Below are 26,663 nucleotides of genomic sequence, written 5' to 3' on the forward strand. Positions count from 1 at the left end.
AAAACAGTACTGCCCCATGTGGATCCAAGAAGGCCAGCTGCAAGTGACATAACCACCGCCCAAAACCCCACACTCCTCTTTGACAGGAAACGGACTCCCAAGAAATCTTGCCTGGAAACCCTTTACCCTAATGCAGGCAGCAGAGACTTGAGAACAAACCTATCCACTAAGATCCCGCTGGCTGCTTCCGGCTTCCTCTCCTCCGTAACACTCCTTCCCTTCAGTTCCCAGGCACGGTTTCTAGTCTCGGAGCGGTCCCTGCCCACTCCGACCCCTCCTCCCCACGAAAGCAGCGATTGGAGCAGGATACAGCTCCGTTTCAGGCTGTTCGAATTAATGAAGACACGGAGAGAATCTGTTGCTGGGATTATGAGCCTTAATGACATGGAAGAAGGTCCTCGGGATTTCATTAGTCTCTGTAGCCACACATCTGTTTTGGGCTAGGAATTTGTCAAGCTTGTGAGGATGGATCACTGGGTACCTCCATCTAAAGGTGGTATGGGTACTGCTGAGATCTGAGTCTCAGACTGAGGCTCTGTAAATAGGGCTGGAGGCCGAAGCCTAATAGGTGAAAAAAATTTGGGTGGGGGCGGGCATGGTCTTTTGTCTCTAACCATATAAACACTCTTTACCCTGCCTTCCCAGCTGAGATGGTAAAGTGACATGAACAGTTCAGAGGTCTCTCTCTCTCTCTCTCTCTCTCTCTCTCTCTCTCTCTCTCTCTCTCTCTCTCTCTCTCTCTCAGTGCTTCACAACCCATAACCCTCCCTCTGAGGTCCTTTCTCACCCTGTTTTGCAAACTGCTTTGGGGAAACTGGTTGCTTCCTGCCAGTCTCTTCAATGACATTAAAATTAGCAGAATAATTAAATACAGTCCTAATTAGGTCCACAAAAGAGTTCTTGGTTAATTAATGAGCCAACGTCTGGCCCAAAGCTGTAAATCCACGTTGGTCTGTGAATGCCCAAGCAGAAAAAAAGTGATCTCCAGCCCCATAAGAAAATTGTTACTTAGGAAAACCGGTGTCAAAGATATTCCTCTAGCCAGGAGCCAGTTAATCTCGAAGCTGAGATCCATATGTAAATGAGCACTGAATTGTGCTTCTTTCACCAAGTCCCTCTTACTCTATATCCGCATCCCCCCAGTCCAAACTCGCTGGGAAGTAACTGCGTCCCCAAACTGCAACTCGGCATCCCCTAGCTCGAGCGGGATCTCCTGCCTGGAAAACTGAGCCCAAGGCGGTTCACAGCACACCCTCTCTCCAGAGCCCTCACCCCATTGCCTTCTCAGTCCCGCCAGCCCGGTTAAAATGCCACTTACCTCTACAAGGGAAGCAACAGCAGCACTTAGCAAAGAGCCAGCCCAAAGAGGGACCTCTGGTATAAGCCTGATCGCCACCCTTCATGCTGCAGCGCGCCCCCAGTGCTCCGGCATGGCACGGACGCCGGCCGGGGTGACAGCGCGGCGGTAGGAAACTTCGGTGCCGCCGTGAGCCAGGTCCCGTCCCCGCCCGCAGTCCTCCTCCCGCACCCCGGCGGTGCTGGGACTTACAGGGAGTTGGGCCACCTTAGACAGGAGGGAGGGGCCAGGCGGCAAGGGAGGGACTAAGGGGGCGGAGTTCCAAGGTCCAGCTGTTGGTTGGGGACGCCGGCAGCGTCCCCGAGCCTTATGAAACGTGCCTGTGTGGTTATGGGTTTCCAGCAAGTACTGAGAGCTCAGTTACCTAGATCCCCTGCCGCAAAACAGATACTTAGGTGAGACTTCTAAAGGCTACCATAATCAACTTTAGCTTATAATACAGAGCTAGATGAGACCAAAGAGGTGGAATGGGGGAGATTAGAATACTTTGTCCCTATCAAATTCCCCTATCTCCTCTCATTAAAAATCTCTTTCCCTCACTTCCTTATCGGTTTCCCTATTAAAATGATGTGCAAAGGTTTTCTGGGTTTGGCATAATAAAAACTACAGTTCAAAGCTCACTTTTGCCGCTGACTGTCTGACCTTAGGCTAGACAATTTTTTTTTTTTTTTTGAACTTCAGTTTTTCTCTTTAAAATAAAACAAGACGAAAACAGATGGGTGTGGTGGTCCATGACTAGGGAGGCTGAGGCTGGAGGTTCAGGAGTTAAAAGATGAGCTGGGGCTGCATAGCAGGACCCTGCCTAGGATTTATAAAAGACACCAGCAGAGGTGCTTACTTGTCCCGGTGAGTGAATGCCTGCAGACAAAATTCAAGCCCCCCACCTACCTACTGAAGAGGGCTCCCACTATCTCCTCCCTTCTGTAACCCATGAATTTATCATTCTTTTTCCTTATCCCTGTAATTTATGTCTTTTTCATGGTTCAAGACCAAGCTTGGTGTCTACCAGCATCCTTGAAGTTCAACAGCATCAACTGGACCATGAATCACTGAGCAAATCCCTCACAGTACATTGCTCCCACTAGTGTTTGCCCAGCTTTAGGGGAAGGGGCTTGTCGGAAGGATGAAACATTCATAAAGCAGGTCCAGTCCTTAGGGGTAAAATGAGCTGTGGACTAGAGATATGGCTCAGGAGTAGAAGATTAGTCTAGCATGTATAAGGGCCTGGGTTTAAGAGTTAGCACTTAAGGGCGGTGGTGGCACACGCCTTTAATCCTAGCACTTGGGAGGCAGAGGCAGGCAGATTTCTGAGTTTGAGGCCAGCCTGGAGTGAGTTCCAGGACAGCCAAGGCTATACAGAGAAACCCTGTCTCAAAAAAACAAAAAAACAAAAAACAAAAAAAACCAAAAAACAAACAAACAAAAAAACAAAAAACAAAACAAAACCTTAAAAAAAAAAAAAAAAAAAAGAGTTAGCACTAGAACTGGACATGGTGGCTCACACCTTTAATACCTGCACTAGAAAGGAAGAGACAAGTGGATCTCTGTGTGTTCAAGGCCAGCTTGGTCTACATAATAAGGTCCACGACAACCAGCACTACATAGTGAGAACCTGTCTGGAAAAATCAAAGCCAAATGCAAACAGTTAACACTGGGAAAGGAAAGAAAGAAGAAAGGAGAAACAAAGAAAAGGTGGCAGCTGGGGGCCGTTGATGAGAGGAATAAAATCTAGACATCTGATCATTCAGGGAAACAAAGAAAGACAGGAGAGGGACAGGCTCTTAGGAGTTACCAGAATGTGGGGCTTCCAGTGTGAACCATACTCAGAACTAACTCAGGTGCTAAGATCAATATTTTATCTAAATACCAGATCCACTTCTTTTGATATCCTGGAACATTCTTTTTCTTTTGAATTTCTCTTTAAATTGATATCGAAATTATATGTATCTATGGGGTACCCTGTGATATTTTGATGTGCAACATCCTGATAGGAAGTAAAAGATGCTTCAAAGGGGTTTGGTGAGGGGCTAGACATATACTCAGGGTTCGTACTTGTGTAGCATGTGTGAAGCCTTTGGCTTTATCACCAGCACACCTTAGATAGTATTACTAAGAATAATAATTTCTCGGTGAGTACCAGATGTTCTAATTAAGTGTTCCTGGAGAGATGGCTCAGTGGTTAAGAGCACTGATTGCTCTTCCAGAGGTCCTGAGTTCAATTCCCAGCAACCACATGGTGGCTCACAACCACCTGTAATGGGATCTGATGCCCTCTTCTGGTATGTGTGAAGACAGCTACAGTGAACTCATAAATAAATAAATAAATAAATAAATAAATAAAATCTAAAAAAAAAAAAAAAAAAACTGGCTCGTCTTAGAAAGAGAAGGTCAGCTCTCACTTCAGACATTGGAGTGTTAATAGGCCCTCCAGAAGTCCTGTAGATGCAAAACAGGCCTATCACATGTTTCCACTGGCCCCCATAGGAGCCCACTTCTACTCTCAATAAGAAGCCGGGTGGTGGTGGCACACACCTTTAATCCCAAGGCTTGGGAGTCAGAGGAGATCTCTATGAGTTAGAAGCCTGGTGTACAGATGGAGTTCCAGGGCTATACTGAGAAACCCTGCTTCAGAAAAACAAATAAACCAAACCAAACGACCCCAAAACCTCCAGGTGAAGAGTCAACATCAATAACCCAAGAGTCTCACTGTTGTCCTCAGTGGCTTCTTAGAACGAGACTAGCCAGTGTCTACACCCCAGTAGGAATGTCTTGAGCACCAACAGGGCACTCGTGTTGGCTTTTTCATTAACTCTGCAACTCTTTATTGAGTGCTCATTGGGTTCCAGGCTCTTCCCCAGCCACTGGGTAGAAAGTGGGCAACACTAGGCTAGCCTCCCCAAGAACACAGCTTACTTAGACACCTAAGGGACACCTGTTTCAGGGATTTAAGAAAATAGTGGCCCAACTTGAGGGAGCCAGCATAAGGAACTGTTTAGCAAACTTCACTTGGTTTGAACTATGCACACAACTTTTTTCTACTAATGCACCTGACAACTCAGAACCCTCACCTGCGTGTCCTATGCACACACATACGCCCCTCTCAAACAATGCACTTAGCAACTTGGGACACCCACCTTTACTGAGCTAAACGCATATCCTACTCCAAACAATGTATTAAGCCCCTCCTTTCCTTAACAATTATGGAATTTAGACAAGCCCCATTCAATCTTATTCTAATTGGGTTATGCCCAAATACAAGGGTAGGAACCCTGGTCCAACCCAGAGTAGTTTTGAGTGGTTCCCCCAGTAAACACTTAAGGAGACCCCTTTATTTACTATCTTATGCCTATGCATCATTGGGCATACATATGATTAAATTCAATGCACTGTGGGAATGGACATGTTGTAGAGAAGAGGTAATATAATTCATGGCTGTTGGTTAAAATAGAGAACAACACAAAATATGTCCCTTCCTTTAGTCCGAGTCAAAAGAGCTCCTCTACCGTCACTCATGTAGTCTGCCTACATGAGCTCATGTACTGCCTCTTGACAGTATGGTTCTCTTTGATCTGTACTATTGCTTTGCCTTTCTACAAAGTTTCCTTGTTACTTTGTAAATCTGTATGAGCCTTTATTTCAATGCCTTGAATAGGAGGCTGAGATTCCGGAAACACCTGGCCTGGACCCTGGAGACCTGCAACAAGATTGTTTAGCCTGTATCTAGATGTGTTACATTTTCTTTTTTTCTTTTTTTTTCTTTTTGTTTTTTTTGTTTGTTTTTATTTTTGTTTTTTGTTTTTCGAGACAGGGTTTCTCTGTTAGCCTTGGCTGTCCTGGAACTCACTCGGTAGACCAGGCTGGCCTCGAACTCAGAAATCTGCCTGCCTCTGCCTCCCAAGTGCTAGGATTAAAGGAGCCACCACTGCCGGCAATGTGTTGCATTTTCAAGATAACTTAGAAGGAATGGTGAATGGTCCGTGGCTTTTAGCACAGCTGTCAGTACAAATCACCAGAGAGCTTTGCAAACCATAGGTACTTTTTCAGGCTTCCCGGAAGGTTACATGGATGGGAGAAAGACTGAGAATCATTCATTAATGGTCAGGTTTCTCCTGTCTAGATTCACTGACCCTGAGTGCATGTGGGCATCGGGAGGTTTAAACGTTCCCCAGGGCTTGTAATGTGCTGCACAGCTGAAGAGCCACTGGTGAGCTATGGTGTGTATCAGAATAACCCAGAGGGCGTGCTGAAGCACAAATTCCTGCTCCAGTCTAGTTTCTGACTAAGTGTGTGTGGAGTGGACCTCAGAATTTTCCTTGTTGTAACTTTTCGGGTGACGCTGGTTTGGTACGGAGATTACAATGTGGGAACCACTCATGTGGTGACTATCTCCCTCCACCTATTTGCCAACCATGCTTCTTTCTGGGCTAACACCTTTATTTTTTATTTTTTTTTTTTTACTTTTTTTTTTTTTTTTTTTTTTTTTTTTTTTGAAGAGTCCATCCTGCCTTCACAAGGTCGGGAATTGGTTTTGTTTACCCTGGACCCAGTTTCTAGAACAGAGCCTGGCACAAAGCATGTTTTTGGATGTGGCTGACCTCTTCTTGACCATCCCCTACTCCAAAGATGAGCTCAAGCAAGACCTGAGCTTGCATGTCAGTCACAGGGCTCAGTTGAGACGTAGCATCTGATCCGATTTCATGCAATAAGCGTAAACCTTGAGAGCTCAGCAAGAACTAGTGAGAAAGCAGCAATCTCTTTGTAGAAGACTTTGAAGTTGGTATAACGTCAGCCTAAAGCACCTTTCTCTAACCAGGGAAGAGGTTCCATTGGAATGAAGCCAACAGAGAAAGGGGAAAACAGGGAGTGGGGAGGGAAGAGAGACAGATGGATGGATGAATGGATAGACAGACAGACAGACAGACTGACTGACTGACTGACTGACTCTTATTTCAGAGAGTTTTTTTGAAAAAGTTACTGGCTTATTTCCAAAGCTCAGGCTAAAACCCCCTGAGCTGTAGCAGTATATTTAGATTGTTCTTGATTTCTGCAGGTGGCCAAGACTCATACTTTTTTGGCATCGTCTTCAGTGAAGATGGCTGTCTAAATCAGGCTACCTGCCTGCCTGCCTACCTACCCACCTACCTTCCTACCTACCTACCTACCTACCTTCTTACCTACTTACCCACCTACCAACCCATTTTATGTTTCAACCCCATTGCATGCAATAGGAAACCCCAAAGGACTCATGGGTCTTGGCCTGCAGATGCCCTGGACCAGGGATTCTTCAGTGCTGGGTCTCTCATGGGGCACTAGTATGACTACGGTTTCTTTCAGGTTAGCCACTTCCTGGAGTCACACTGGGCTGTTACCACAGGTACCTACTTGTCCTTTCTATCAATACACAGATGTCCCACTTCTTACTGTAGGAATACTGTTTCAGATTCACGGGGCATGGGTTTTCTAGATCACAGTATTTCTTCATATTTCTTAGTGACAGCCCAGGTCGGGATACAAGGGATAGCAACATTGCCCTAGCTCAGGCATAATTCTTTGAGAACCTTTGTTCTGTGTCAAGCACGTTCAGAACACCCATTCCTCCAGCTTCCCTGTATCCAGGCCCAGGGAGGCTGAACGCATGGGCCCTAGTGTGCCCAGAGGACTGGCCCCACTTTTGCATCTCTACTGTAGTGACTATGGATAGATTCCAAAAGCCCAACAAAGGATTCCTATGTGAAGCCAGGGCAGAGAAGCTGACCTCTACACCCCACTCTCTAGGAAGAGTCTAGCGGTGTGTGCAGTTTACGGAGCATCTAACCAGGAGCCTTTCTCCAACTCTGACATCTGGTTCCTCCCCAACCCCGCCCCCATTCTTCCGTTCTTCTTGTTGTTATTGTTGTTATTATCATTATTCTTTGAAAATGGGAGTCTCACTGTGTTGCCCAGGCTGATCTGAAACCTTTGAACTTAAATGAATAATCTCATGTTAACCTCATAAAGAGTCGTGATGACAATGTGTTTGCCGTGCCTGGCACTCATTCCTGTTATGTTCTATGATTGCATAGTCAATGTTCCCCGCCCCTCCCCCCCAGACAGGGTTTCTCTGTGTAGCCCTGGCTGTCCTGGAACTCACTCTGTAGACCAGGCTGGCCTTGAACTCAGAAATCTGCCTGCCTCTGCCTCCCAAGTACTGGGATTAAAGGCGTGAGCCACTACTGCCCACTAGTCAATATTCTTTTAATTATCATTTTCCCTGTGTTGATTTCTGACCTCTGATCTGTCTGACTGCTGACACCAGGATGGCTCATAACTTTCTCCAAGTAACCCAGTCCTGGCTTCCCTTTGTGGCCACGACTTAACATCATAAATTTTTTGCTGGGTACTTATCCCTTATTCTACAAGTAATCTGGCCTTTGAACAGTCCCTCTTTTCCTCAGTCAGAACTCTTGGTTCTATGGCCTGATCCCTGGTCCTTAGGCCACTCCTGCCAAGGTTTAAGCTGACAGGGTAGCATATAAATGGGAATCTATGTTGGAAGCGCAGATTTAATCAAACATATTCCCCGATCAAAGACAAAAAGGATCTGGTTGAATTCTAGAAGCAGTGGATCAGTTTTCCACGATGGACAAAGAAACTGGAGATGGAGCCAAGCCTGGACATGATACACAGGTTTCTCCTTTAAGTGGAAAGAGGACCAGAGACAACAGTTACTGCTGAGCAGAAGCCCTGGAGACTTGAGGAGAGAGGTGTGATGTGTATGCTGTTTCTGAATTTAACTTTTAGAGCTTCAAGTATGTCTTTTTCAAAACTGTACAATATACATGCATGTGACTAGTCCCGGATGATTCCTTATTTTAATGGTGGTAAGTACGGAAGAAGGATGGCTGCCAGGGTTATACACAGGGATCCCTTCCAGTTGTCTTTGGTTAGCGTGGTTTAGCCATTGCTAACCTTGTGGGCACATCATCTATCCTGTGGCTGGCTACAGGACTCCAGGGATGTGTTTCTCTGCTCCGGCCCACCAAGCACCTTCCTGCTTTTTTTCCTGCGATTTTCACACTTATCCCGAAAGGAGTTTAATACTACCTCACCCTGTCCAACACACTCCTTTCTTCAATAAAGGACCTCAGATCCCCCTCTGGTTTGGGTCAGGCCCAAGGTAAACTGGTGGAGAATGTATGCTAGCATAGAAGACCTGGTGTCTCTCCAGAATGATCAGTGTTCATATTCTTCCGTGGGGCTGGAGATAGAGCTGTTGGTAGCAAGGACAGATTCCTGGAGATCTGTGCTGAGCAGCGTCTGAGCTGAACCCAGAGGAGGGAGCCATTTATCAAAGGGAAAGGTGGTGGCAGGTAGAGTTGCTAAAAACAACCACTCCAGGTTCTATCCATTTCCAAAAATGCTCATTTGTAAGTAGGTCAAAGTGTTCCTAAGGGAGAGTAGAGAGAGGTGCAAGCCTATTGCTTTGGCTGAGGCCCAATTATGTAGGTATATACTTGCTGAGTGTCTACTACAAGGTTGGGCATTTAATTCTGACAGTCAGAGACATGTCCTCTCCCATGGGCAGAAGAAGCATCCCGCTGTTTCCTGGGGTCCTATGGTGCTGCTCTGATGTGTCAGGTGGGAAGTCAGTTTTGTAGGGGTGAAACTCATGCCAGTTTATTTAAGATTTCCATCATGGCATGTTTGAGGACCTCAACTCATAGTTCATTCTAAGTAAATGAGTGATGCTTAGTTTCATGTCCCCAGACATGGCCCAGCATGAGACATCATCCCATGATTCTGTCCTTAGGTCTTCCTGCTAAGACTTGAACTAGTTCTCTCCACATGCTGAGCCTGGCCCTTTCCAAGGCCATTCCACAAGGGTGCATGGTTTCCCTTCCTTCCGGGGAAATATTTATTTATTTATTTAGGTTTTTCGAGACAGGGTTTCTCTGTGTAGTCCTGACTGTCCTGGAACTCACTCTGTAGACCAGGCTGGCCTCGAACTCAGAAATCCACCTGCCTCTGCTTCCCAAGTGCTGGGATTAAAGGCATGTGCCACCACCACTCGGCGGGGAAATATTGAGAAATTAAATGCCATACACGGGCCTAGATGGGGTGAAGCAATGATCAAAACAATACAAAAAATCTCTGCATCTGTAGGAAGAGTTTACAGGAAGGGGCATAGGAGGAAAAGTTGATACACAGTTATTGACATGTCTGGTATGGATAAAGGAAAAGGAGGAAATTAAGGTAGGGAAGGAGGCACACTGTGAGATGGGGGATGGGGAATGGGAGGAGAGAAATGTCCAGGTAGGTCAGGCACCAGCAGATGTGAAGGCAGTAAGGCTCGAGCCATCAGACATGTGGGGATCTGGTTGTGATGGTTTGAATGTTTGGCCCAGGGAGTGGCACTATTTGGAGGTGTGGCCTTGTTGGAATACTTGTGGCCTTACAGTAGCTGTGTTATTGTGGGTGTGGGCTTTAAGACCCTCACCATAGTTGCCTGGAAGCCAGACTTCTGTCTGACTTCAGCTAAAGAGGTAGAACTCTCAGCTCCTCCTGCACCATGCCTGGCTGCCATGCTCCTGCCTTGAAGATAATGGACTGAACCTGTGAACCTGTAAGCCAGCCCCAATTAAATGTTGTCCTTATGAAAGTTGCCTTGGTCATGGTGTCTGTTCACAGCAGTAAAACCCTAACTAAGGAACTAGAGAAGTTGGGTGTTCCAGGAGAAAGACCAAACGCTTGGGCCCCTGAGGTTGAACATGTCTGGCTTCTAGTGAGAAGCTCAGTCAGGCTGTTCAGGGAGTGGTATGATGAGGTAGGCAGAATAGCAACTCTGTCAAGTGGCACCCTAATACCCAGAACCCATTCATCTGCCACCTCACAAGATCAAGGGCATGGCCGATGTGACTCAGTTAAGGATTTTGACATAGGGAGGTTGTCTTGGGTTCTCTGGGGAGTCACAGTATAGTTGCAGACATTCTTAAAAGCAGAAGACCTATGGAGAAGTGACAAGGACGGACCAGAGGCATGTGACACGGAGTGTTGGAGATGTAGGAAGGGAACACAAGCCATGGAACGCCTGTGGCTACAGAAGCTAGAAGAGCAGAAACAGCTTCTTCCATGGAGCTTCTGAGAAGATGGCCTTCCTCACACGTCAACTGTAGCCCAGTACAGTTCATGCTGTATTTCTAATCTACAGAATAGCAGGCTGATAAATCTGTTCGTGGTGTGAATCAGCAGTATCGGGAATCCAACACACAGGCTCCTGGGATATCTCTATAGATAGAAAGGACCTTTTTTTTTCTATTCAAATGAGACTGAGAAATACTTAGAGCCCAGAAGGGTCTTCAGGCCCGCCTCTGTGCACTGTCACCTCGTGGTCTGCTGTGTACAAGGCTGTCACCTCAGGTTTCCTGTGTCCTACAGGGCTCTGTAGAAACTAAGGTGAGTGCACACAGTACCAGAAACAGTTCCTTGAGGTGGCTATGGACCACAATGAGAAAAGTAGACAACCCATTCCCATGGCAATGACACAATTAAGGAAAGGCAGGCTATTTAGAGACTATGCAAAGGGCAGAGGGGTGGTATTTAAGATGGTCACATTTAGTTCCTAGCTCCAAGTCTTCAGTTGTAAGTGTAGTTCTCAGCCCTCATCAAAGACACTTCTCTTTGCAGCAGATAGAAACCATCACGTCTGTTCAAAATGCAGAGAGCTACTGATGGTTGGAGTGTCCAGCCCTAGCTTATACCTCTAAAATACAACTCCTGCCCCTAAGGCTCAGGGAACATCCTGGAAGAGCATAGGAGCCAGAGGCCTGGAAGTCTTCAGTGAGATTGTGTCTCCTAGAAATGGCAGGGAAGCTACACCCATGATATCTCAAAGATATGGCTGCCTAAACAAGGTCTGAACAACAACAACACTAACAGACATGCTAACACACAGAGAGGAAAAGCTCAAGGAGCCACACCTGGGAACAAGAATCTACAAGTGTCTAAGGACCCCTGAGAGAGGGGGCATTAGTCTTCCACAATATCAAGGGGTCAGTCAGTCTTTGTAGTATTTCTATATTTGTGCATATACAGTATCTAACAATAACATGAAAGAAAATGAGGCCATGAATTAGACATGGAGTGAGGGAAGGAGATAGAGAGGGGTTAGAGGGAAGGGACACAGGAGGAGTTGGAGGGAGAAAGAAGAGGGGAAATAATGTAATTATAATTTAATTAAAATAAAGATTATTGATGCAAGAAAATGGCCACCGCCGACAATGTCTTATGCACGTTTTTTCGTGGCTAGGCTAAGGCTCCATGAGGAGCTGTTCTCAAGGGTCAAGTGACAAGGGTGACAAGGGCAGGCGGTGAGTAGGATCCTAACCAGTCTGTGTTGCCAGGGAGCATCAGAGTCTCACTGCCTGACCTCTCCAAGCTGCTACAACAGAGGCCTAGAGACCTGAGATGCTCGCCTTCCCTGAGCAGTGAGGGCAGACTTAGCCCTGGCTGCCCAGACCACGGCACACATTTTCCTCTCTCTGAGCCACAGTCATTGCAGTCCTGGATTTCTCCCTCAGCTAGATCCAGGTAAGGGGTGACTGTGCTGTCAAGAGTCTCAGCTACCCAGCCCACCTCACCATCTCTTCTTATTGCCCACTACGCACCACGGGAAAGCCTCCGGTCACTTTGTTTTATTCTAAAGAGAGAGCCTGTGCACACACCAGAAAGTCCAGGCTCACGGCTGAAAAGGAGCTGCTGCTCCATACTGCTTTCCCAACTCATCCAGGAATCTGGGAGCCATTTTTACCAGCTTCATGGCCATAACACAAAACAATCGACTTTCCACTCAAAACAAACGCCTTCTCGTTGCACATCCTATCTTTTTGGAGTCCACTGAGGGTTCCAAGTGCCCTTTTAAGGACAAGACAAGTGGATTCTAACACGTCAGCATGTATTATAAATGGCAGTGCATGCCTGTAATCCCAGGACTTGGGAAGTAGAGCCAGGAGGACAAGGAGTTCAAGGCTATCCTCTACAACAGGGTCAATCTGAGACTAGCCTAGGCTAGTAAGGTCTTGTCTCAAAAGACAAAAACAAAACCAGAAACACACAAAACATGCTGACCGTCAATCATTTTTGACTATAATAGTGGGAAGTTTATGCTGTCCAATCTGATAAATTGTACCTCAAAGTGAAGCTATTTGTTCTGTGTTAGGCACAGTTAATGTAAGTAATTTAGGCTAACTACTTCAGATCACCACAGGCGCTGATCTAGTTTGGAGACAGAAAACAGACTTTTTTTTTTTTTTTTTTTTTTTTAGAATTCTTAGAGGCGATTCAGGAAGACTGAAGAAGGTAATACAAATGACCACTTCAGCCCAAACATCTGTATGAAGGGCTGACTGTTGGGAGTGGGTACTCAGATCTGAGCAGCCTGCAGACATTCAGAGTGGGAAGGCCCTTGCCCTGAAGCCCTTTGTCAGAGAACACCAGGCCAGAGGTCTGTAAACAAGAGTCCAGCCCACATCCAGATTAAGGCTGGGCTGCCCAGTTCCCATCCCAAGGATAGCAAACAGGACCATCAATCCACAAACACAAATAACTGCTTTAAAGAACTTAGCAGTGCTGGGTTTGACATGTTTTATTTGAAGCATTTAATAAAAGATCCAGGGAGAAACTGCTAGGTTCTTAGGCCTTATGAGAGGAGAATTCAGGATTTTAGAGATATTCATTTTACGTGTATGGGTGTTTTGCCTGCATGTAAGCATGTGCACCATGTGTGTGCCTGTGGAGTTCAGAAGAGGGAGTCAGATCCTCTGGGAGTGAAGTTACAGGTGGTTGTGGGCTACCATGTGGGTGCTGGGAACCAGATTTGGGTCCTCTGGAAGGACAATAAGCACTGTGAACCGCTGAGCCGTCTCCAGCTCCCTGATATCTAACATTTCATATGTAAGTCACAGTACTTCATTCCAGAAAAGGATCAGAAGTAGACAGTGGCCAGGGAGTGAGAAGAGCTGGGTGGGGGATGGGAAAGGAGCACTTAGTGGGGCTGGCCAGAAGCAAGATTCTAGACCTGAGGGCTAAGTATGAGGAACTTCCTAGTGTCGGGACTACTCAAGTCCAACAGATTCCTGGGATTATAAACCCCAGTTTCTGAGGCTTTTCCTGTCATGCTTGGCTCACCTCTTGTCAGGGACTCTGAAGAAGGGGTTACCTGTTATTAGGAGAGGGTGAATCCATCATCTTCTGCAATTCTAGGATTCCAGAAGCCCAAGGAATCCATATTTCCCAGGTGAAATGAAACATGACCAAGAGCCACTTACAGCCTTTATTCTATTTTAAAAAGGCAAAGTTTCAATTCTAACTTCTTTCCTTTTTTTTTTTTTTTTTTTTTTTCTGAGATGGGGTTTCTCTGTGTAGCCCTGGCTGGCCTTGAACTCACAGAGATCTGCCTGGCTCTGCCTCCCAGTGCTGGAATTAAAGGTATGCTCCACCACGCCCGGGTCAGTTAAAATATTTCTTATTCAGTGATTTGTTTCAGGTGCCAATAGTACTGTGGTTTGTTTGGGAAAGAATCTCGTATAGCCCCGACTAGCTTGAACTCGCTGTGCAGCCACGACTGCCCAGGGCTTCTAATCTCCCTGTTTTTACCTCCAAGAGCTGCTATCACAGTGCGAGCCGTCTTACCCAACAGACTGTGACTAAAACTGCCTGCTTTTCATTGCAGGCATAGTATAAAGGCAGTGTTATTGTGGGATGAGATTGTATGGGTAGTGCAGGGACCCCCGTCCTCCTATTGATCATGCTCCCAAGAGTCCACTACCCCGTGGACTCTAAATTCACACAAAACTTGTACAAATAAAGAGGGACTGGGGACCAGCTAGCTGCAGTTTGTAACCAGTTGCTACATGCCCCAAAGGAACTGTTCTGAGACTATTGTTCCTCTATGCCTTTTTACTTTCTTATGGTTTTAGGTTATGGCAGAGTAATCTGAAATCCAGGGTTAATGCTCTTAAGGCAGAATTATACCAAAAAGTGTGTGTGTGTGTGTGCGCGCACGAGTGTGCATGCATGTGTGTGTGTGTATGTGTGTGTGTGTGCGCACACGAGTGTGCATGCATGTGTGTGTGTGTGTGTGTGTGCGCACGAGTGTGCATGCATGTGTGTGTGTATGTGTGTGTGTGTGCGCACGAGTGTGCATGCATGTGTGTGTGTGTATGTGTGTGTGTGTGTGTGTGCGCACGAGTGTGCATGCATGTGTGTGTGTGTGCGCACGAGTGTGCATGCATGTGTGTGTGTGTATGTGTGTGTGTGTGTGTGCGCACACGAGTGTGCATGCATGTGTGTGTATGTGTGTGTGTGCGCACACGAGTGTGCATGCATGTGTGTGTGTGTATGTGTGTGTGTGCGCACGAGTGTGCATGCATGTGTGTGTGTGTGTATGTGTGTGTGTGTGTGTGTGTGAGAGAGAGAGAGAGAGAGAGAGAGAGAGAGAGAGAGAGAGAGAGAGATCAGGCCTTTAGAGGATGCCCATCTGTGAGAGACCATCTCCCACTAGGTAATGGAGGTGGGAAGACCGCCCTAACAGTGGACAACACTATTTGATGTGCTGGGTCCTGCACTCAAAGAGCAGGAGAGAGCCAGCTGAGCACCTGCATGCATCATTTACGTCTGGACCATGGGTGCCATGTAAACAGCGGCTCTAGGTCCTGCTACCCTGACTTCCCCACATGACAGACTGGAAAGCTGTCTTTGTCAGACAAATGCACAGGACTAAATCTGTCTCTGGTTGCTTCTTTTCTTCCCCGCAAGGGAAGAATTTGGTGTCAGAAGTGAGAGGGGGAGCCAGAAACATATGCTGCAGTGTGTTATGTTTTGTCTTGTTTGAAGGCAGGAGCTTGCTCTTTAGCCCAGGCTAGCCTCACATGTATCTTCCTGCCTTTGCCTCTCGAGTGCCAGGATTACAAGCCTGAGCCACTATATCTGGCTGGTGTGGCCGTTGTAACCAGTATTCTCCAAATCCTCAGGGAGCCTCAGATGGAAGCTCACTAAAGTTTAAAAGCTCACTAAATTCTGAGGCCTTCAGCCTTGGGAGGACGCTGAACAGAACGGAATGCTAGGCTCTGGAAATAGACAGCCTTCGAACAAATCCAAGGGCACCATCTGGGAGCTAAGCAATCTGGGCACGTTATCTGCTCTCTCCTAAGAGTGTTTCCTTGCCTATAAAATGAGCAAAATACAATTTATTGCCATTAAAGCATTAGTCCTAAAACTAGCCCAAGCGTAACTCAATAAAATGAAGATGTTTTGGTTGTTGTTTTTAAGTGGACAAAGATTTACACCATGATGTCAATTCTCACAGCCTTGTTCACTGTTCCCAGCCCATTGGCGGTATTTACCCATGCCTGGGTGAGTGTCCCTGAGGTCAGCTAGGTCACAGCAGTGGAAATTGTCAGGTAAGTCCAAGAGATAGAATTGTCTGTATCCAGCCAGGGCCACCAGGGTCAACAGGGTCACCAGGGCTGCTGCCTTTTGCTCCAGGCTCCCTGGACACCCAGGGAGGTATTTATTACACTTCTTTAGAATTCCAGACTTAGCCAAAAGGAGGCACCCAGGAACAGAAACACACACACACACACACACACACACACACACACACACACACACACACACCATTTATCTGGGTAGAGATGGACCTAGATGGGGTTTTGCAGCCTGGGCCCAAGAATCCAGGGCTAACTTTAAACAATCTTCATTGTTTTTAAACATATACCCCTATTCCATAAGGCACATTGACTTTAAAAGGTATTTAACCTTAGGAAAAGAGTGTGTTCTGTGTGTTGTACAACCAAGGTGGCTCCAGAAGTGGTAACTGCCCGTTACCTCCTTCCCTGTCCCTGGACACCACCATTCTGCCTCTTGCCTATGTAAAGTTGACTATTCAAAGTATGCTGTATAAATAAAATACTAGAGTATTTGTCTCCTGACTGGGTTATTTTACTTAGCATAATGTCCCCAAGGTCTGTCCCTGATGTAAGCTGGTGTCAGATTTCCCTCCTTTTTAAGTCTGAATGATGTTGCAGTGTACCTCTGCCATACTTTGTGCATTCATTTGTCCATGGGCACCTGCATCTGCTATGAACAATGGTATGAACATGGGTGTGCAGATATGTTTGTGTCCCTGCTTTCAATTCATTTTAAATGCTTCCAGAAGTGGGACTACTGGATCATATACATGAATATATATGATTTATACATTAGTTATATTTAATAATTTATATATTATATTTTATATTATAACACATTATATATATATATATATATATATATATATATATATATATATATGGCATTTACATACATATATTGAGACTTCCTACAGTGTTTTCCATAGTTATGGTAACATTTTACATCCCAACCAGCCAGGTTAAACTTTTCCTTTTTTTCTTTTTTCTGTTTTTCATTTTTTTTTTTTGGTTTTTTGAGACAGAGTTTTTCTGTATAATCCTGGCTGTCCTGGAACTCACTCTGTAGACCAGGCTGGCCTCGAACTCAGAAATCTGCCTGCCTCTGCCTCCCAAGTGCTGGGATTAAAGGTGTGCATCACCACTACCTGGCAAACTTTTTCTACATCTTAACAGACACTTGCTATTATTTTCTTAGGTGTGTCTGTAACTAAGCTATCTTAATAGATCTAAGTGCATCCCATTGGAGCACTGATTTGTATTTCCCTGGTGAGCAGAGTTAGTGACTCTTTTTAGTGCTCACTGGCACCTGTGGGTCTTCTCTGGCGAAGTGTCTATCCAAGCCCCTGTTAGTCCCTTGTTAGTCCCTTCCTTGCTAGGTTCTATGTCTTGATAAACTCCGAAGGAATGTCAAACTGCATTCCATCAGTTTTGAGGACCCCAGGCTCACATCTTGCAGTGCTAGGCCCATAACCCACAGAGCATCAGAATCCTCAAGGAGCTTTAAATACTGAGGCACATGCCTGGAGAGAGTGTGGATAGGTAGAGTGTGTTATTAAAAACAAAACAAAACGCCTCCAGATTTCAGGAGTTAGTAATCACTATAGTCTTTGTTTTTTGTGGGGTGTTGCCCACAACTACCTGTTGCTGAGACAGTGAGAGGAAGCTGTGGAGAGATTAGGTCTCAGAAGGCCCAACTCTGGAGAGGATCCTGAGAGACCAGTGTGAGGAAAGGAATGTCAAAGGCAGGCCTGCCCCAATTCTGTTGCAAAGTCTGGATATTTCTCGACAATCCCGTGAGTCAACATCGTGCATGTATTGGAACAGCCCTCTCCTGCCCTAAAGGAGGCCCAGGAAAGGAGGGGCAGAAGAACCCTAGAGCCATCTAGAAGCCTACAGGCTAAGTATACAGAGAATGGGGGTGTGGGTGGGAGCTGGGTCTGCCTGGCTCCGTGTGGCTTGGGAGAGGTACTGTGCCTTCCTGTGGCCCAGACTCTCTTTGGAAGACTGGGTTAGTGCAGAGGTTCTCAACCCAGGCTGAACCTTAGATTCATTTCTCATGCCTCACACAGGGATTCTGGCTCCAGCTGTTCTAGGTGCTGCCTCTCTGGAAGGCTTGTACCCTACTTTAATGTACACACTGTGTAAAGACCTGGGCTCCCTGAGTTCCCTTCCTGAAGTGTAGTCCTTATGCTTCTGTTTCTGGCCCAATTATCCATATAGCATTTAGCATATCACAAATAGTCCTGACCTCACACAGCCTGTGAGACATCAACTTGTGCTAACCTACAAAAGTTAGCAGGGCTAGTTCCTTTTTCCTGGGAACCGAAGAAGAAATCAATTCTGACCTCTGTGTTCTCAGATTGAGGCTATTCTCTCCTAGTCCACAATGACGGAGGAATGCATTCTGGGTAATTTCTAATGTGGCATGCCTGTTGAATAAAATCAACAGCGGGCTGAAGAAAATGCCAGGTTGCCAGCTGGGATGCAAGCAGGATCAGCTCACTGGATCTCTGCTGCTTCCAAACATGGTCTTTTATTCAGGGTACAAGGGTGCCTATAGCATCTTGTGTCCTGAAAGCCGGCAGCCGGGGAGCCGAGAACGCACACGCTCACGTCAATATTCACCACCCCTCCCCCTCCCCCCTCCTCCCTCTGTTACCCAGGCAGCCCTGAATTTGTGGCAAGCTTCCCGTCTCAGCCTCCTAGGAGCTGGGAATATAGGTGTAAGCTGTCATGCTTGGCTGGGCACCCTGTTTTCTAGCTCAGCTGGGAATGGGAGTGGGTTTACACGTTGCTGCTTTACAGGCCCAACCAGCCAGACTATACTTGGAAAAAGAGGCCAACCTGCAACTGAAGAGCCACTGATGGCTGATACAGACTGGTGGCCACTTTTGGAAGCCATTCTTGTTGGTGCAGTTAGCTAGAAAGTCCTGCAACTGCTGCCTCTTTCCTTACTTCTCTCTTTGCCGCTCTGGTCCTCAGCTCCCATTGGCTTATATCTCTGTAGCGCCCCCTAATCTGTCTCATGGGAGTTTCACCCTGAATGCCTCCACCTCTACATGCTCTCACGATCCTCTGATTCTCCATCTTTGGTTTGATGCTAACCATCTACACATGTAGTGAGCCCAGCTAGGAAGGAATACACATATCATCCAGCCACAGGCTGGAAAGGGGATGGGGGAGGGGGGACTTCTCAGTGAAAACCCTACCTGGGATCTATGAAAGCTAGCTCTCCTGGTCTTTCTCTCCTTTACTGTCTGTACTCTAAGGTCTCTGGCTGGGTTTGTGGGAGTTTGCTGGACAACAAAGGTGTATGCTAAGTGCCAAGACTGGGGAGTGTTGAATGTGCAGTGTGTGTGTCTGTGTGTGTGTGTGAGCATGCATGTGTGTGATCTTGTGTGTATGTGTGTGTGAGCATGAATACATGTGAGTATGCCTTGTGTGTGTGTGTTAAAGAGAGAGACCCCTGTTGCCTCATTTCATTTTCACAACTTTCAGCCCTCCATGGACCCTACTTTTCCTCACCTAACTCAAAACAGGGGTGCATTCTAATTATGAGTTTAGCCTTCTTTTATACCAAGGATGTCAGAGGGGTGCTGGCATTGGTTTCTTCGAAGGAGCTTGCAATTACAAATTCTATGCAGCTTCCCCGTAGTGTCTCCAAGGTCCACATAGGAAACAGGGGAGGAAGAAGATAGTGGCTCAACTAAGGGTGGGGGTGCAGGTGTGTGTGTGTGTGTGTGTGTGAGAGAGAGAGAGAGAGAGAGAGAGAGAGAGAGAGAGAGAGAGAGAGAGAGAGAGAGAGAGAGAGAGAGAGAGAGAGAGAGGAATCAAGGTGTAAATCTCCCTGAGGCTGAAGAGCCGGGCACTACAACTATGGTAGTTCACCATCGCCATCTAGTGGTCAGAAGCAGAAATTCATGGTCCCAGCCTAGCATTGTACAGGCAGCCTGCCCTGGGTCCCATGCACAGATGGGATCTCCATGGTAATATCTGACCATTTACACAACTCAGACCAAGACTAAGATTTGGTCCTCTGTCATTTTCTGGGCCTCAGTTTCTTCAGTGTAAGATGCAGGAGTTAAAGGCCACAGTGATTTTGGAAGATGGTGTCTCAGACACCCGAAGAGCAAGCTGGTGTGGTCACCCACTGAGCAGGGAGATGGTGCCTGAGCATCCCCACTGCTCACAGGTACACAGGAGCTGCTATGATGGGGACCAGTCTTGGAGAGCCACTACATTTAGTCTCCCTGGCAGCAGTGAGTGAGAGGCACATGGAGGGAGCACTGGGCACACAGAGAACAGATCAGGGCCTGGGTAATGGTGAACAGTGGCTATTCCTGATTGCCAGTTTGACTACATTTGGAATTAACTAAAACCCCAAAATGGAGGGCACACCTGTGTGAGAGATTGTATACTTAATCTGAAGTAGGAAGATTCACTTCTAATCTGGATCTTTGAGGTGGGAAGACACACCTTTAATCCAGATCTTTTGAGATGGGAAAACCTGTCTCTAATCAGGGCCACATCTTCTGCTGAAAGCCTATATAAGGACATGAAAGAAGGAAGCTTCACTCTTTGCCTCCTTTTTCTAGCCTTGCTAGAAGGTCCATTCCTTCACTGGCATTAGAGCCAACTTCTTCAGGAGCCCAGCATATACTGAAGACCAGCTGAGACATCCAGCCTCGTGGACTGAAGAACTACTGAATTCTTGGACTTTCTATGCATAGCCACCCATTGTAGGACTAGCTGGACCACACACTTCTGATAAATCCCCCTTACATATATGAGATTTATTATATATAAATATATATATTCATTCTATAAGTTCTGTTACTCTAGAGAGCCCTGAATTGAGTACATCAAAGGAAAGACGTGGCAGGGTGACCTCTGACTCTGAGCAGAGGGGATAGCCAAGCCCTACTCCACTGTGGCTGGTTGCTGGGGTCGCTAAGTCCTCCTGTCAGGATGAAAACTCAAATGTACATATAGTGTTGTTTATAGGGAAAGATGGGAGAGAGCTTAGAGGTCAGCGGTTCAACCACTGTTTTTAAGATGAGATGGACACAGAAAGGTTGGATGACTTTCTTTAAGCCACACAACTACAAGGAGCATTTCCTTTAGGCTTTCCACACACCCTCTCTCTACTTCCAGATCTCAGAGAAACCTGGCTCAATTAAAGTGGACTCTCAGGCCAGTTCCACGGTGCTCAGCCCGCACCTGCCACCCCACCCTCTCAATTGTCCCTACCTTTCACCAGGGGGAAGAAGCAGTCCATTTCCACACTGCTGCGTGAGTGTGAGATGCACAGGGCGCTGCTGGGAACCAGGCCTTCCTGTGGGGGGCTCCGCTCTGTGGTGCGGACCAGACACCAGCCGGGCCTCTCGCTGGGTCGCTCCAGTAGCTCCACAGTCTGCCCCACCTGGATGCTCAGCTCACTGCTGTGGCCTGCGCTGAAGTCCTGGAGGACCACGGTCAGCTCACATCCACCTGAGAGCTTTGGTGGTGGTGGGAGAGGGGTAGAATTGTGTGTGTGTGTGTGTGTGTGTGTGTGTGTGTGTGTGTGAGAGAGAGAGAGAGAGAGAGAGAGAGAGAGAGAGAGAGAGAGAATGTATGTGTGTGTGTGTGAGTGTGTGTGTGTATGTGTGTGTGTGTGTGAGAGAGAGAATGTATGTGTGTGTGTGTATGTGTGAGAGAGAGAGAGAGAGAGAGAGAGAGAGAGAGAGAGAGAGAATGTGTGTGTGTGTGTGAGTGTGTGTGTATGTGTGTGTGTGTGTGTGTGTGTGTGTGTGTGAGAGAGAGAGAGAGAGAGAGAGAGAGAGAGAGAGAGAATGTATGTGTGTGTGTGTGTGTGTGTGTGAGTATGTGTGTGTATGGGCAAGAGTGGGTGAGAGCAGAGGAGAAAGAAGAAAGAGGGAAGATGAAGAGGGTGGAAAATGTTTGGAACAAACAGGAAGGAAACAGAAAAGAAGAAAAAAGTAATTAGCACAGTGTTATTGGCCGCTCAGACCGGTCAGCCATAGCCGCTCTGGAGCCTGCCCAGATCCAGGGCTTTCATTCTAATTCCCAGCCTCCTTAGAGTCCCTTCCATTACTTCTTTGCCAAGCTTCCTGCCAATTGTGCCTTTAACCCCCTTCCCGGTGTGCCCTGTTCTTCCTTCCATACCCTGTCCTGGTGCCCACTGACACCCCTCAGACACATGTATGCTGGAGTTTGTTTCCAACTCACTCTCACTGGACTCTAGGTGACGTCTGTGAGTAAGGCAAGACATGATCTCCCTTTGTTCTAACCCACAGAGCATCCTTCATCTTCCCCCTTCCTGGAGCCATAAGCCTAAACAAGTCTGTGATAACACAAGAAAGAATGGGGCTTTGCTCACAGGCATCCGCCTGGCCCCTGGGGACCAGGGGGTGGGATGAGAAGGGAGAAGAGGAGCCATGCCTTATTTAGGAGCAAACAGTACTGCACTCTATGTTTAAATGACCTACATCTCCCTACTGCAGGGGTGGGGTGCAGAAGAATAGAGCAGCGGAGAAACCCTGGAGGGCAGGAACAGGCCCTACTAGCTGCACCCTGAGGGGCTCACTCTTCACCTGGGAGTTTGTATCCCTGCTTCCCTTCCCTTGGTCTCACATCCAGGAGGATCATAAGTTAGTATCATGCTCATAGAATGGAGCTCAGAGCCTCCAGCCTGGGATAGTAGCTGCATAGTCAAGCAAGAAAGGCAGGGAATAGAAGGGAGGAGGCAAGAGGCCCAGCCTGCCAGCCTGTTGCCCTCCAAGGTTCATCCTAAATGTCCATTCTGAGGGAATTCGCATATTGCCCCTGGGGAATTCAACGTCAGCAACATCATCTGTACCAACATGGCCATCCAGGCAGCAGCATGCCCATCCAGTTCATACTCGTTCTAGGGGACACTGCAGCTGGAGGGAGGGTAGGTATCATCTGAGTGGGGGATTAGCCATCTGACCAGAGCAAAACCTTAGCTACTAAAGGGGTTCGAATGTCAGAACATTGGGACCGATGAGATAGCTCAGTGGGTAGGGTGCTTGCCACACAAGCATGGGGACCCGAGTTTGGATGCCCAGCATCCATGGAAGAAGCCAGCTATGGTGATACATCTCTGTAATCCTAGAGCTAAGAGGCAGAGTCAAGAGGATCCTGCAGGCTTGCTGGATAGCCAGGCTAGCATACTGGCATACTTAAGTTCAGTCAGAGCCCATGTCTCAGAAAGCAAGGTGAAGAATGATAAGAGACAGACAGCTGACAATGACCTATGACCTTTAGACATCACATAAGGATGAGCACACTGTTATAGCGCACACACACACACACACACACACACACACACATGCACGCAGCCATTAGACCAAGGATGGCTGGCAATTGGCATTGCCTCTATCTAAAGAGCAGGGAGGCTGTGCTGAACACATCCTATGGGTGGGCAAGGTACTGCCACCAGCCCAGACCAGGAAGAGAAATCTGTAAGGCAGAGGTGGACAGGGAAAGAGACAGGAAATCATGGCTGCTGGCTCATCTTCTCCACTTCTTTGGCCCCCCTAAAATGAGCACACAGCATCTTCCCCTACTTTCCTGGGGCTATCTTCCCAGAGACACTCAGTGAAGGTTGTTATGGGAGGAAATAGCTCACATTGGGGTGTGAAAATCTACACAGGAGTCACCCCCAGCTCAAATGCCTGTCTGTGTAATCCCAGAGATGCACAGACCTTAGGGTCTGAATGGGAGCTCGTGAGATGCAGATTCCTGGGCTGTGCCTCCCTTGACCAAGCTCCAGCCATGAATTATAACCGAGTAGGCTCGGGCTAGGAATCCAAAGATGTGTATTTTAATAGGGACACCCTCCTGTTGCGATTATGAAAAGTAGGTCCCTGGAACACCGAGAAACAACTGCTGGAGGGTTTTACAGACACCATGCTGAACTTGAACCCAGACCTCTGGTATGAATCCCACATACCTTACGACTTTGCAACACGGGGCACACTTATTTTGGGGATGTGCCCATGCTTGGCAGTAGTGAGGTAGTGATCTAGGCCCCTGATTCTTTGGGTGGCCTATAATAGTCCCACCATGCTGGATTTTATAATTCTCTATAATAAGTATTCAGCACTGTCCTCTCTATCGCAGAAACACAGTTGCATCCTGATATTCTAGTTCAGTCTTTTCTCATTCCCTGGTTACAGCCCAATAAATTGATTTCTTCTCTCACTGATGGGCTCTTGACAGAGTACTAGTCTAGATGACCAGGGAACTTCTTGTATTCTGAAGAGATTCTATGGCTGAGCCTCAACGGAGAAGGGTCTCATTTACTCCTGGGGCTATATACACATACGTGGGAGATGTACCTTGCAGCCTTTAGACTGTACAACTAAGCCAGGGGAGAGCTGTAAGCCCTTTTGCAGGCTGCAGAGGCAGAGCAGAGGAACCCGAGGCTATGGCTGTAAAGAGCTGGTAATTTACCAGACCATCTACTGTTTTCTAGGGCAAGTTCTAAGCCCTATTGGGTAGGGGAGAAGGGTAAAATTTCCAAAGGGGAGGGGAGGGGGATACAGAGCCAGGGTAAGTATTTACAGTTCAAGATCTTGTAATGGGGATATTGTTCAGTGGTAGAGTGCTTGCCTAGCATGCTGGAAGTACCGGGGACCCCCCACTAGCACAACAACCAACCACCACAAGGAAAAATCAGTTCCCAAATCAAGATCCAATGCCTGAAGAAAAGCGCCACTAGGTGGCAATGTTGTTCCCAAAGGCTGCCCAGTTTTCATACTCAGGAGGCTAGTGAGAGGCTCATCACTTCTGGTCTTCGTAGCACGCACCGAACTGTAGACCAGCAAAGACAACATTATGGCTCAAATGTCCCTGCACACCTCGTCTCGATGGCTAGATCAAAAAGATTTTCCACACCAGGTCTCACGCTATGGCAAAAATAGAAATGCAGAGTGTCTATAGGGGATTAGGTTGGGACAGCTGCATGAGCTGTATTGGGCAGAGCTGACCCTAAACAGTTCCTTCCCATGGCTTCCCAGAGCATCGGGGAGGTGCCAAGCTGCTGCGGGGAGTCCAGCTCACACCTGAGCAGCACTGTTTAGGAATCCAGTCGCGAGCAGAGGGGACGAGAGACCTTGGTATACCCACAGCCCATACACGTGATCCCCTCATGATTTCTTGACTGTGAGACTCACACCTAATGGAAGGGAATCTCAAGAGCGCTGAAACCAACGCCCCTCACTACGCCTGCCATATTTCTTAGACATGTTTGTGTGTGCACGATGTGTGTGGAGGTCAGAGGACAATTTAGTGAAGTTGGTCCTCTCCTTCCACCTTCTGGGGACGGGAGGCAGGTTGTCAGGATCGTGTGGTAGTACCTGCTGACATTTTCTCTGCCCAGACAGCTTTCCCATCTCTGAATGGATTTGTCCTGTGCATCAGCAGGTTTCCCTGGAGGAGGCCCAGGGAGCCTGTTCCTTCCTCTTTCAGCTCTCCACTCCACACTCTCCTTGCTGCCTCACTCCCCCAACCCCCATCATGTTTGGAAGGTTCTCACTCTCTTACCTAAATCTCTGGTCTCAGGAGTGTGATATTTATGTTGTAGAAATTGTTGCAGGTGGCATCCCTGTTTTAATCCTTTTCTTTCCCATAGCTTCTTTTTTTTAATTATTTTTTTAAAGATTTATTTATTTACTTATTTTTGTATATGTGAGTACACTGTCACTCTCTTCAGACACACCTGAAGAGGGCATTGGATCTCATTACAGATGGTTGTGACTCACCATGTGGTTGTTGGGAATTGAACTCAGGACCTCTGGAAGAGCAGTCAGTTCTCTTAACCACCGAGCCATCTCTCCAGCCCACCCCTTAGCCTCTTAAGAATTATTTTAATGCTGTCATTAGCAAACTCTTTGGGTTTTACTCTGCGTCTCTATATATTTCTTCTCTCATGTCCCCTCTTAGGTCTACAGAACGAATGCCCTCACATCTGGCATTGTTTGCAGTGTTTCTGTTCAGAGATGATCCCTTTGTGTCTTCTGGTTTTCCTTTTCCCCTGACAGCTTTCTTTCCTACGGTGTGTCTGCTGCTGCACACAGCTTGCCTTCTGCTTTTCTTCTCTTGACTCATTAACCACTGAGATGTAGACAGCCTGCTATGAAAGCCACCCACTTCTCCTTGCTTGCCCACTACCTCTGTCTTTTGCTCAGTTAATCCCTCCCATGGGTAAGAGCCAGCCTAAACCCAGGCAGGCAGCACAGAAGCAGGCAGCACTGATGCCGAGGTCCGCACCCCAAGCTCTTCTCTAGTTCTTCCACACAGGTGTATTTTTCCAGCTAGCTTTGCTTGTCAGTTCCTCAGACACGAGCTTAGATAGTGTTATCCCTCACCAGTCTCCAGTCTCAGACCTTCCCCTTCCCCCTTTCCCTGGCGCTGCACTCATCTCCCCTGGGTGCACTTTAACTTTTCTGCAGTTGGTGGCCTCTCCACAGATATCACATGGAGTGTCAGCCTCCCCCTCTGATCCACTAAAGGACAGACCAGTCACTGGTTCCTCTCTTCCCACAGACAATCTTGAGAAAACCAGCTCTGCTGAGCCAACCTTTTCTACCCCCTACAGTGTGAATGTGGACTCTGCTTCTCTTCCTTGGCATGCTGCTGATTTCTCAAGATGAGCCATTGCTCTGTTTTGATTCTGTGAGGTACACTTGGGCTCCCTCTCCCCACCTACAATGTTCCTATTGACAAGACAACTCTGTAGACATCGGGACGTTCAGAGAAGATGTCCATGCTTCTCCCTGGCTTCCCACAGAACTCTCTGGAGACTCCTTAGGCCACAGGAAGCCCTATCACTC

The 26,663-nt window shown here is 47.2% G+C and overlaps 1 protein-coding gene across 25 annotated transcripts in view; it reads right to left on the minus strand.

The window, feature by feature from the left end:
• Kalrn (kalirin RhoGEF kinase) overlaps positions 1 to 26,663 on the minus strand; it is a 592,635-nt gene that overhangs the window by 113,513 nt on the left and 452,459 nt on the right. For 17 of the 25 annotated variants that reach the window (XM_076942866.1, XM_076942849.1, XM_076942848.1 and 14 more), the window contains exon 34: positions 21,055 to 21,301. In XM_076942866.1, coding sequence (XP_076798981.1) covers positions 21,055 to 21,301 — 247 coding nt within the window. Of the gene's footprint in view, positions 1 to 1,318; positions 1,563 to 21,054; positions 21,302 to 26,663 lie in introns of those variants that run through there. The other 8 variants (XM_034515136.2, XM_034515135.2, XM_034515133.2 and 5 more) reach the window with 5 other exon arrangements.

The sequence above is a fragment of the Arvicanthis niloticus genome, chromosome 12, assembly GCF_011762505.2.
Source record: "Arvicanthis niloticus isolate mArvNil1 chromosome 12, mArvNil1.pat.X, whole genome shotgun sequence".
Classification (NCBI taxonomy): Eukaryota; Metazoa; Chordata; class Mammalia; order Rodentia; family Muridae; genus Arvicanthis; species Arvicanthis niloticus.